Source organism: Camelina sativa, chromosome 17, assembly GCF_030686135.1.
Source record: "Camelina sativa cultivar CO46 ecotype springtype chromosome 17, ASM3068613v1".
NCBI lineage: Eukaryota > Viridiplantae > Streptophyta > Magnoliopsida > Brassicales > Brassicaceae > Camelina > Camelina sativa.
In genome coordinates this window covers 12424169-12435977 of record NC_141896.1, presented here as the reverse complement: position 1 = coordinate 12435977, position 11809 = coordinate 12424169, and the positions used below count along the sequence as shown (strand labels likewise).

The following is an 11809-nucleotide window of genomic DNA, read 5'->3' as shown; positions in this document are numbered from 1 at the left end:
GATAAATATGAAAAAGTCAGTGGGAAAATCATGTGAGAAGGCCTTTCAATGCGCCAAATGTTGCAAAGATAGCTCAAAACAAAGAAATGATTATGTTCAACATTACTCTTGAAAGGTCGACTCTATCAAAGAAATTGATTACCGCAGAAATACAAGCTCCCATGAAATCAAAATCAGAGAAGACTGGGATGCGAAAAGCAGTCATTTGGCCTAAAATGTCAGGTCCTTTGGGTCCTCAATAATGCTTGCCAATGTTTGCAAGAACTGTGCGAGATCAGCACCATAGATGACACGATGATCTGCTGTCACATTCACCTGTGGGTTTGCAAGTGTTCAGTCATCAGTGACAAGTTCCCAGGACAACTCGAGACGATTTCATGAAGACAAAAGGAGAAGATGACCAAGGTCTAACGATGGTTGATAATAAGATTTACCTGCATCTGGTTTTTCATGCCAATGCGTCCGTCTTTAGTAGCAACCGTTGAAGGTTGAGATGCTCCTACAGCCATAATTGCTCCCTTCATTGATCATAGACAACAAAAAAAACTCATTGAGCTGTTATTCCTTAGCATAATTATTAGGCTAAAAGATATACGCTAAATAGTTTTAGAAACTACATTAATGTATATAATATAAAATAAATAAAAAAATACGTAGAGTAAAAAGCACTTACAGTTCCAGGGGGTAGAATGGCATCAAACCGATCGACGCCAAACATTCCAAGGTTAGATAGAGTGAAGGTTCCTGAAGGAGAAAAAAAGTATCAAGTCTCAAACAATGTTGACAACTGATTATGAACCTACTTAACAAACATTTCCGTTGCAAAATCTCAAACTCAAAATCACTTGTATATTCTAGTATTAGGTTTACCAGTGTTGTACTCCTGAGGCTGTAGCTGCTTGGCTCGGGCCTTATCAACCAATTCTTTCCATTTTCTAGACAACGAATAAATGTCAACCTATTTACAAAAGAGAGAACAATCTGTTATATACCGGTTTTGAAGACAGAATAAAACTCAAAACCTGTTATAAAGCATACAAAAGAAAAGAACCTTATCAGCGTTCTGAAGCACCGGAGTGATCAGACCACCATCAATAGCAACAGCAACAGCAACGTTGATGCTACTGTTATACACAAAACTGTTACCATCTCTACAGGAAGAATTTACAACTGGATGTTTTGCCAGTGCGAGTGCAGTTGCCTTTGCTAGGAGTGCCGTCATTGTCACACCTTTCGACTTAATCTAAACCAAAGAAAACAATACAATACAAATCAATACATAAACTTACTGTTCGAACTCAGTGTGTGCTTCTGAGCTATCTATTGGCCAACATATAAACCTTGGACAAAACGAGACCCCCAAATCAGTGGTGAACGATTGATTATATAGGTAACAAAAGTGCAACCCTTAAAGCTACAATCTTCTTCAAATTTTCTATCATAAAGTTCATAAAATTTCCATCCATTTGTATTATTCTCATCAACCAATCTATTCCAGTTTCCTATCATGTCAACCAACCTAATTTTCAGAACTTACTCACCTTCTTGTAGAGAGCATCAAGAGCATCAGTAGTGATCGTGTATCCGACTCTAAAAGTAGGAACCGCAAGACTCTCCACCATATTCCTACTCACAGCACCCTGCATTGTCGTAAACGGAACCACCGATCCGAGCTCCACACCAGGAGCTGCCGCTACCTCCTTAACAGCTGCGGCAGCTTGAACTCCTCCTCCAGCTGAAACCGCCTCAACATCTTTAGCCACAATCCTTCCCATCGGTCCACTTCCAACCAAACCAGCCAACTCAACCTTCAATTCCTTAGCTAACTTCTTAGCATACGGAGACGCAACAATCCTCTTCCCTCCTTCAGACGCCGGATGCACCGAAGACGCAGCCACAGCCTTAACCGACACGGGAGCCGCAACCTTCTTCTCAACAGACACAGGTGATTCAACTGCAGGAGTCGGAGGAGAAGCCGGAGGAGGAGGAGGAGGCTTAGAATCACCACCACCGGAAGCTTTAGCCTTAGCATCAGCGATCTCATCCTCAGTCTCAGCTAACAAAGCAATAGCTGAACCAACGGGAGCAACACCACCTTCTTCAACCATGATTGCAGCGAGGTAACCGTCGTAAAAGGTCTCAACGTCCATATCAGCTTTATCGGATTCAACAACGACAACACTCTCTCCTTTGTTGAGCTTATCGCCTTCGGATTTAACCCAAGAGACGATTTTGCCTTCGGTCATCGTGGAACTTAGTGCAGGCATGAAGATTTCTCGGATCTTTGCTTGGATTGGGATGGTCCGGGGCTTTACCCGGAAACCCGGAACGGACGATCGTGTTTTTGTGGGGAGAGACACGGAGGGTAAGAAGGGTGTTTGGAGAAGACGAGACATTTTTTTCCCAATTTCGTTAATCACAATGCCAGAGAGAGAGAGAAATGTGATTTAAGGAGTGAGAGAGAGAGAGGCGGTTCCTCGGAGTTATCGAAGAGCAGGCGGAGTGAGTTGCCAACTAATTTACCGGTGACGATCATGGTGTCACTCTACCTGTGTGATTTATTGTTTGGCTTTTCGTGAAGGCCCAATAGATAATTATTGGGCTTTTCACCCTTATTTATAGTTTTTTCTTTTACCCACGGTTTCACTTGCTTTTGTATTTCCCTATAGACAGAGAAAATATATGACTTCAGTAGGTAGTAGGAGTGCTCTCTCTCTCTCTCATTGGTTCTAATTGAAAGTTTTTAGTTTAAGCAATCAAGAAATATAATGAGACTAGAAACTACTTGTGAGTTTCATAATGTCAAAACAATCTCTGAAATACAATGAGGATCGCTCAATGTCTAAGAAGAAGCCTGCAACTGTGATAATCATATATGTTTGACCTTCATGGTCGTTGAAGTAGTTGGTGGAATCAAAGCGCATAGTCTTGCAGTCCTGACCGATGCGGTTCAAACGAGACGGAGTACAAATAAGACAAGAGCCAGCAATTAGAGAAGGAAATCAGAAGTCAAAAGACAGATTACGTAGAAGCAAACCTTGTTCTTCATTGTTTGACCTGTAAACCACATTCCTAATTTTCTCTTCAATTCGATTACTTTTTGGACACGCCAAACAACCAGGTTAAAACTTAGCCAGACCTAGGTTATATTGCAGAAACTGAGCAACGCACAAAAAACTAAAAAAAAATAAAAGAACAGAGCGATGGAGGAAGAACTCAAGAGCTTCGTCAAAGTATGGGTTTCTGCAATAATCTCTGTGTCTTACTGTTACTACGTACCATCCAAGATCAAAAGTGGTGTTTATCGATTACTCTTTGTTCTTCCCGTCTGTGTTCTTTTTCTTGTTCTTCCTTTGTTCTTCTTCTTTACTGTTTTCTCTTCTACTACAGCGTTTTGCCTCTCTATACTTGCCAATTTAAAGCTAATCCTATTTGCTTTTGACAAAGGTCCTCTTGTACCACTTCCCAAAAATCTTTTCCGATTCATATGCTTCACTTGCTTCCCCATCAAGCTTCAAGAAAACCCTAACTCTCAAAAGCATGTACCCAAATGGGTTTTCCCTAGTAAAGTTGCATTTTTGGGGGTGTTGTTAAACGTTCGTAACTATACAAAATTTTTTTGCCTCCAATTCTTCTACGATGTCTCCATCCATTGCATCTATACCTGGTGTTGGACGTTCTTTTAACCATCGTCAACGCTTTGCTAACCATCATTCTTGGATGCGACCTGGAGCCACATTTTAATAAACCATACTTAGCCACGTCTCTTCAAGATTTCTGGGGTCGCCGTTGGAACCTCATGGTCTCGGCTATTTACCGACCATGCATCTATTTTCCGGTGTGTTCAGTATGGCAGCACCAAATGGGGTCCACCAATTGGGCAAGGTTCATAGGGCGTTTCACGACATTCGTCTTCTCTGGTTTGGTTCACGAGCTTGTATACTTCTACATAAACCGTGAGACGCCTACATGGGAAGTTACTTGGTTCTTTGTATTACATGGGGTCTGCACATCAGTGGAAATAGCGGTGAAGAGGAAGATGCCGATGGCTGTTGAGTCCGATGGTGTCACGGTTGTTCACGCTTGTTTTCTTGATTGTGACAGGTGATTTGTTGTTCTTTCGTCAGATTCAAAGGTATTGGGCTGTGTTGTATATTGGGCCTCGATATTGTATTGTATAAACCGACTTGTGTATTTACTTGGTGGGCACTCCACGTTTAGGGTTCATCGAGTCATCGAGTCTTGTATATAAACGCCGCAAGGCAGTTGTTAATAACACACACAACATTCATTCAATATTTACATGGTATCAGAGCATACATCCTCCTAATTCGATCTAAGCTTCTAAATTTCTTGAGTTTTCTTTTCTTTTTCGTTTCTTGTTCGGAAGTTCCGAAAGTTTCTTGTTCGTACGATGGGTGACGATAGTAAAAAGATTGTCGCGACCGGCGTGACCGGTGACAAAGGTGTAGCTGTGTCTCCTTACTCTGTGTTTTCATCCGATAACCCAGGGGCTCTCATCACCTCGGTGCAACTAAAGGGTGATAACTATAACGAGTGGGCTATGGAGATGTTGAATGCTTTACAAGCAAAGAGAAAGACGGGCTTCATCGACGGGAGTCTGAAAAAGCCGTGTGAGGGACATGCGGATCTGGACTCGTGGTTGAGCGTGAACTCGATGATAGTTGGGTGGTTGAGGACGTCAGAGATCGACGGTGACATTCATCAACGATGCTCACAAGTTGTGGGAAAATCTGAAGGAGCGGTTCTCCGTCGGGAACAAGGTGCGTGTGCATCAGTTGATGGCTAAGCTGGCGTCGTGTAAACAAGATGGGCAAGCGGTAATTGACTACTATGGTAGGCTTGCTAAGATGTGGGAAGAACTCCAAACATATCGACCTCTACCGGCGTGTACATGTGGAGCAGCGGCAACGTATGAAAAGGAGAGAGAAGAAGAACGAGTTCACCAATTCGTGATGGGGCTAGACGAGTCAAGGTTTGGGCATGTCGTGACTGCCATCATTGAAGCGGACGTGTTGCCGGATCTCGGAAAGGCATATAGCAAAGTTATCCGAGAAGAAGATAGACTCAACTCTGCTAAAGCTCGTGAACAACAACATGAAGCTGTTGGGTTCGTGACTCGTCTAGAGCAAGGACACGGTGAATCAAGTGGAGCTCGTCGTGAATCCCGTGACGGAGGTAATTTTGGAGTACAAGTCTCCGGTGGAAACAGAGGACGTGATCGGCTCTGTTCTAACTGCGGTAGAGCTGGGCATGAAAAGAGCTCTTGCTGGCAGATCGTGGGGTATCCCGAATGGTTTTCAGAGAGAGGAGGTCGCGGAGGACGTGGCCAATCACGAAGAGGTGGTCACGGTGGTCAACTTGGTGGACGAGGAAGAGGTCAAGTAAATGTTGCGTATGCAACAAGTCCACATCCTAACGGAACCCCCGCGGACCTAACTCCGGAGCAAATGTTGCAAGCACTCTCGCAGATGCTCAAAGAAAAATCCAATGGTGGGAGTGATAAGCTAATCGGTAAGAAATATGGAGATGTGATTCTTGATACAGGAGCATCACACCACATGACGGGAGATTTGTCGGTTCTGTCAAATCTCAAAAATACTTCTCCGTATACAATTGGTTTTGCAGATGGAAGTACAACTTTGTCGACACAAACGGGGGTGTTTCGTTTGTCAGATCGTATTAGTTTATATGAAGTGTTATATGTACCGACTTGAATTGCACGTTAGTTTCGGTTTCGAAGCTTTTGAAGCATTCTAACTGTTTTGCCTTTTTCACCGATGCGGTGTGTGTTTTACAGGACCGGTTTTTGAGGACGCTGATTGGAGCCAGGACAGAACGTGATGGAGTTTATTATTTTACAGATGTAAAAACTGCTCGTGTAAACAAGACAGTTCGGAGAGTTGATGAAGTTTTGTGGCATCAGCGGTTGGGACATCCTTCATATTCAGTTTTATCTACTATGCCTTTATTTTCTGGTGTTTCCGTTTCTGCTAGTCCAAGTCATTGTGAGACATGTTTTCGGGCTAAGCAAACTAGAGAGATGTTCTCTGATAGTATTAATAAAACAAGCGAGTGTTTTTCTTTAATCCATGTCGATGTATGGGGTCCGTACCGTATTAAAGCCTCTAATGGCGCAGCTTATTTTTTGACAATCTTGGATGATTTTTCCCGAACGGTGTGGACGTTCTTGTTGTTAGAAAAATCAGAAGTTAAGAGTGTTCTCCAAAATTTTTGTGCATACTCCGAAAAACAGTTTGGGAAGGCAGTTAAGATGGTGAGAAGCGATAATGGAACAGAGTTTCTTTGTTTGTCTTCTTTCTTTAGAGAAAAAGGGATTGTGCATCAAACAACTTGTGTAGGAACACCACAACAAAATGGGAGAGTGGAAAGAAAGCATCGTCATCTCCTCAATGTCGCAAGATCCTTGTTATTTCAAGCAAACTTGCCTACAAAGTTTTGGGGAGAAGCGATATTAACGGTGGCACATGTTATCAATTTGACGCCAACAAAGTTACTTCACAATAAATGTCCTCATGAAGTGTTGTTTGGAGAACAACCGGTGTATGATGACTTGCGGGTGTTCGGTTCCTTGTGCTATGCACATAAGCAGATACGGGACAAAGACAAGTTTGTTCCTTGTAGTAGAAAGTGTGTGTTTGTGGGATATCCGTACGGAAAGAAAGGTTGGAAACTATATGATTTGGATACTAATGAATTTTTTGTCTCTCGTGATGTTATATTCAAGGAGGGTGAATTTCCCTTTTCTGTTCAGTTGGAACCAGCGTTGCCTCATGGTGTTACATTTAACACATGTGACACTGACTGGATTATGGATAGGTCGGAGCCTGTTGGAAACAGGGGGAGTGTCAGTAACTCCACCGACAGGGGGAGTATCCAGGATAGTGGCTTGCTTGTTAATGTTGTTGAACCCAAAGTACGGGAAGTCAGTCCAGCCGAGCTTGATGGTGCCATCCTCGAAGTTGGACCTATTTTACCGGGTAGTCCGGGGCTGGTTGTTGAAGATACTGGTGTTAGTGATCACAACAATGTTGTTTCGCAGCCTGAACCTGAAATGGGACAGGGCAAACGTCAAAAGATATCGTCTGTTCGTTTGAAAGATTATGTGTTATATAATGCAGTGGCAAATAACTCCGATAATCACGTTCTTCCCGATCTCTCCATCAGCGATCCTCGCGACACGGTCCAAGGTAATTCACTCTATCCTCTCATTGATTTTATCACTGATGCCCGGTTTTCATCTTTGCATCAGGCGTTTCTTGCAGCCGTGAGTGCGGCTGTGGAACCACGAAGTTTTAAAGAGGCTATCAAAGATAAACGTTGGACGAATGCTATGGGTAAAGAGGTTGGAGCCCTTGAAGAAACAAACACATTTAGTGCTGCAGACTTGCCTCCAGGGAAGGTTTCTCTCGACACAATGTTGGTTTACAAAATCAAGTATCACTCTAATGGGAGTATTGAACGATATAAGGCAAGGCTTGTGGTGTTGGGAAATCGACAAGTTGCTGGTGAGGATTTTTCTGAAACTTTTGCACCGGTTGTCAAAATGACAACGGTTCACGCATTGTTACGCATTGTGGCGGCAAATAATTGGGAAGTGCATCAAATGGATGTGCACAACGCTTTCCTCCATGGTGATCTCCGTGAAGAGGTGTATATCAAGCTTCCGCAAGGTTTTACATATTCAGCTCCGAATAAAGTGCTTCGCTTACAAAAATCTCTTTATGGTTTGCGACAAGCACCGCGATGTTGGTATGAAAAGCTCTCTACGGCTCTCACTAAGGCCGGTTTTGTTCAGTCCTATTCTGACTACTCTTTGTTTACTTACACACGTGGAAGTGTAGAGATTCGAGTTTTAGTTTACGTTGATGATCTCGTTGTTTGTGGTAATGATGGTGAGGCCATTCGTAAGTTTAAGACATATCTCGGAGAGTGTTTTCGTATGAAAGATTTGGGAAAACTTAAATATTTTCTCGGCATTGAGATTGCCCGTAATGAAGAAGGTTTTATGTTGACACAAAGAAAATATGCTTTGGATATTGTCAGTGAAACAAGGTTGCTGGGTTCACGACCTGCTGCTACACCGATGGAGCAAAATCATCACTTAGCTACGGATAATAGTCCTTACATTCCGGAGCCCGCATCGTATCGAAGACTCGTTGGTCGTCTCATTTATCTTGCCAATACTCGACCTGATCTTTCTTATTCTGTTCACATCTTGTCCCAATTTATGCAGAAGCCGAGAGAGAGGCATATGGATGCTGCATTACGTGTTGTATCTTATCTTAAAGGAACAGCTGGACAAGGTATTTTACTTAGTTCTCGTGCAGACTTGCAACTCTCGGTTTACTGCGATGCCGATTGGGGGACTTGTCCGCTGTCTCGTCGTTCTTTAACCGCATATGTTGCTTTGCTTGGTGGGTCTCCTATCTCTTGGAAGACTAAGAAACAAAAGGTGGTGTCGCAGTCGTCTTGTGAAGCCGAGTATCGAGCAATGTCTATTGCCACGCGTGAGATAATGTGGTTACGACAACTCTTTAAAGATTTGGGTTTCCCACCAACTGGACCTTCTCGCCTCTTTTGTGATAGTAAGTCTGCTCTCTATATTGCTGCTAATCCAGTTTTTCATGAAAGAACGAAACATATCGAGATCGATTGTCATCGGGTACGTGATGCCATCAAAAGCGGAGTTCTTACAACTGCTCATATCGGTACTAAGGAGCAGTTGGCTGATCTTTTAACTAAAGCATTGGGAAAAGTTCAGTTTAGTAATCTAATGTCCAAGTTGGGCGTTTGTGATCTACACGCTCCATCTTGAGGGGGAGTATTGGGCTGTGTTGTATATTGGGCCTCGATATTGTATTGTATAAACCGACTTGTGTATTTACTTGGTGGGCACTCCACGTTTAGGGTTCATCGAGTCATCGACATCGAGTCTTGTATATAAACGCCGCAAGGCAGTTGTTAATAACACACAACATTCATTCAATATTTACAAAAGGAGCAACATGTTGGAGAGACGCGCCAATGAAGCCTCCCTATTCATTGATTTCTTAAAACGCAAGGTTTTTAACTTTCAGTTATAATCACCAAAAAGTGGAATGTCATTTTCTTCTTTGATATGAACACATATCATGTTTTTTTTTTTTTCTTTTTGTTTTTATGTCTAATATGAACTAGCTCGATCTTTGTGTTATTTACGGAAGCGTTGATCCGCATTTATGTATTATAGTTTTAAATCACAACAAACTGGGTTTTAACATCTGAAATTTGCCGCCATCTGTGGATATAAAGCTTTTTATGACTCCTAAAAGAATGGATCAGATAATCTAAGCCAAAACGATGACGATCATGATTTACAGATTCGATCATAGATAATTAGGATCTAGGGATACTCTGGAAGTGATATAGAAGTGATACCTCCTATGAGCTAACCGCATATCCAACTTGTTTGTGTTGGACATCCATGCCTAAGAAGTAAGATCATTTCTAGTTGTTTGTCACAAGTTCTAATAATGAAGAAGCTAGTTTAGTATTTTTTTTTTTCTTTTTGCCAAGTGAGTAAATCTTATATAATATGAGAATGGTTTTTTTTTAACTTTGCCTGCCAATGCGACACTTGGCGCTCTATATTTGTGACATATGTCTTTCTCACTAATCATAAATTAAACATTTTTACATACGTTATTTTATTTATATCTTATATAGTGTATAGCTTTAAAAACAAAAATCACATTGTCACAAAAATATATTTCTTCCAACTTTTTAGTTTTAACATATAATATATTTTTCTAATGAAAGCAGATACCATATAACTTAAAAATAAAACTACTAATCAAACCAATTAAAACAAAAAAGTTTTCATACTTTAATGTAAAAATTGAAACCAAGTTCATTTATGATAGACTAATTTTAAAATATAGAACATGTACTAATATATTTTAAAAATCATATTGTATTCAATAATCATATATATTGTAATAAAGACAAAACTCAGATAAAAATGAAACTACTGATCTAACCAATTAAAACAAAAAAAAGTTTTCATACTTTTAAAATATAAATTGAAGCCAAATTAATTTATGACAGACTAATTTAAAAATATAAAATATGTTCTAATATATTTAAAAAATCACATTGTATCCAATAATCATATATATATTGTATTAAAGACAAAACTCAGATAAAATTAAATTATAATTAATATTCTATAAGTTACAGTTTGACTGTCTTTAAAACGTATGTACTAAAAGAAAATAAAAATAACATAATTGCTTAATCACCCCCATGAAATAAGAGGAAACAATAGTTTCACAAAATAATTTAATGGTAATTATAGTATTTATTTTAAAATGATTAGAAAATAGATATAATATATCGAATCTAAAAAACATTAAATTTGACACATTTTTCTTTCCATGAATTTTATTCAAAATTTAATGTGAGATATAGTATAAGATATTTCATAAATTTTTATGACATGAGCCATATTTTAATATGCATAATTCCAATTTTTTATATTAAGGGTGATTACAAGATTAGAAAGTAAACACTGGAGCATATGATAAATCATGAGTACACTTATTAAATATTCAAAATAATCATTGGTGATTCTTCTGTTATCTTGTAAAACATATTATCTAGATTCATAATCTCATTAGTATAGTACGAAATTAAGGTTTTAGAAGTTTAGTTTATTGATTGGATGAATTTGAGTGGGTCTGATTTTTTTTACTCACATATCTTATTTTAAATCATCAAAATCTGATGGAAAAGTCAACATATAGATATTATAAGTTTTTATATAATTAATTAAGAAAAGCATTTAGACGTAAGTTAAAATAAATTAGAAATGCAGTTATGTCAGAAAAATAATTGGAATATATCTATTGTTGATATCAATTTTTCTAATTTTGTCTTCCCTTCCATCTATACCAATTGACATGTTGGAGAGTTCATTTTTTTGACAATTAAAAGAACATAATGAATAAGAATAGAGACAAAGACCGAGAAATAACATCATCATAGAAGTATAACACATTCTAAGCATTCATATAGAGTTTATAATTAACAAGATATTTGTTAGGAGGCTAACTGAAGAAAATCAAACCGTAGCAACATATGGTGGAGTCAAAAAGAAAATCAAATATCAAAATTGAGTTAAAGAATATATAAAGTTGTAAAACCACTCGCAAAAAGATAAATATTTATCAATTATTTTTCTTTATGATCATATAAGTCTTGATCACATCCATATATTACAGCTTTGAAAAAGATGTAGGGAAAGATGAGATTTATTTGGTAATATTTGTAAACAATTTTCAATACTCAATTTTCGTTTCGAATATCTGATATATGGTCTCTACACAAATTTCATGTGTGCTAAGACTATCTCCAATATATATTCTATTTTTTACTCTAAAATAGAGCATAGTTTTTTCAATATGTCAATCTATTTTATACTAAAAAATGGAGTTAGTGTAAAAAATTAAAGTTACATATAAAGTAATTCTACCATTTACCCTATTTTAGAGTAAGATATAGAGTAGAGTTAGAGCAAATGTTACCCTATAACGGAGTTTTGACTTTAAAATAGAGTGAGGTTGGAGATGCTCTAAGAAACTAACAATTTATCACAAAACAGTAAAATCCAAAACAACAAAACTTTGAGAGATTTAATTACTTCCACTAAAAAAAATGTCCGATATGTTTTGTTTATTTTATTTTGCATCCAAACATTACGAACCATATATAAAAAGGAACAAAT

At 38.8% G+C, this 11809-nt stretch overlaps 2 protein-coding genes and 1 pseudogene across 2 annotated transcripts; 2 read left to right on the top strand and 1 right to left on the bottom strand.

Moving 5' to 3' along the window:
- Nucleotides 1–20: 20 nt before the first annotated feature.
- On the bottom strand, nt 21–2560 carry LOC147923587 (dihydrolipoyllysine-residue acetyltransferase component 5 of pyruvate dehydrogenase complex, chloroplastic). The gene is made up of 6 exons (XM_087495613.1): nt 1542–2560; nt 1052–1243; nt 871–958; nt 674–744; nt 435–518; nt 21–315 (listed from the first exon to the last, which is right to left on the bottom strand). The coding sequence occupies exons 1-6, from the start codon at nt 2394–2396 to the stop codon at nt 211–213; spliced, it is 1395 nt and encodes a 464-aa protein (XP_087351739.1). The 5' UTR covers nt 2397–2560; the 3' UTR covers nt 21–210.
- Nucleotides 2561–3203: 643 nt separating this feature from the next.
- LOC104759680 (putative long-chain-alcohol O-fatty-acyltransferase 10) lies at nt 3204–9128 on the top strand (annotated as a pseudogene).
- LOC147923586 (uncharacterized) lies at nt 4685–5865 on the top strand. Its single transcript, XM_087494375.1, has 2 exons — nt 4685–5535; nt 5822–5865. Exons 1-2 carry the CDS (start codon nt 4803–4805, stop codon nt 5863–5865), a joined length of 777 nt encoding a protein of 258 aa, XP_087350501.1. The 5' UTR covers nt 4685–4802.
- Nucleotides 9129–11809: the final 2681 nt, after the last annotated feature.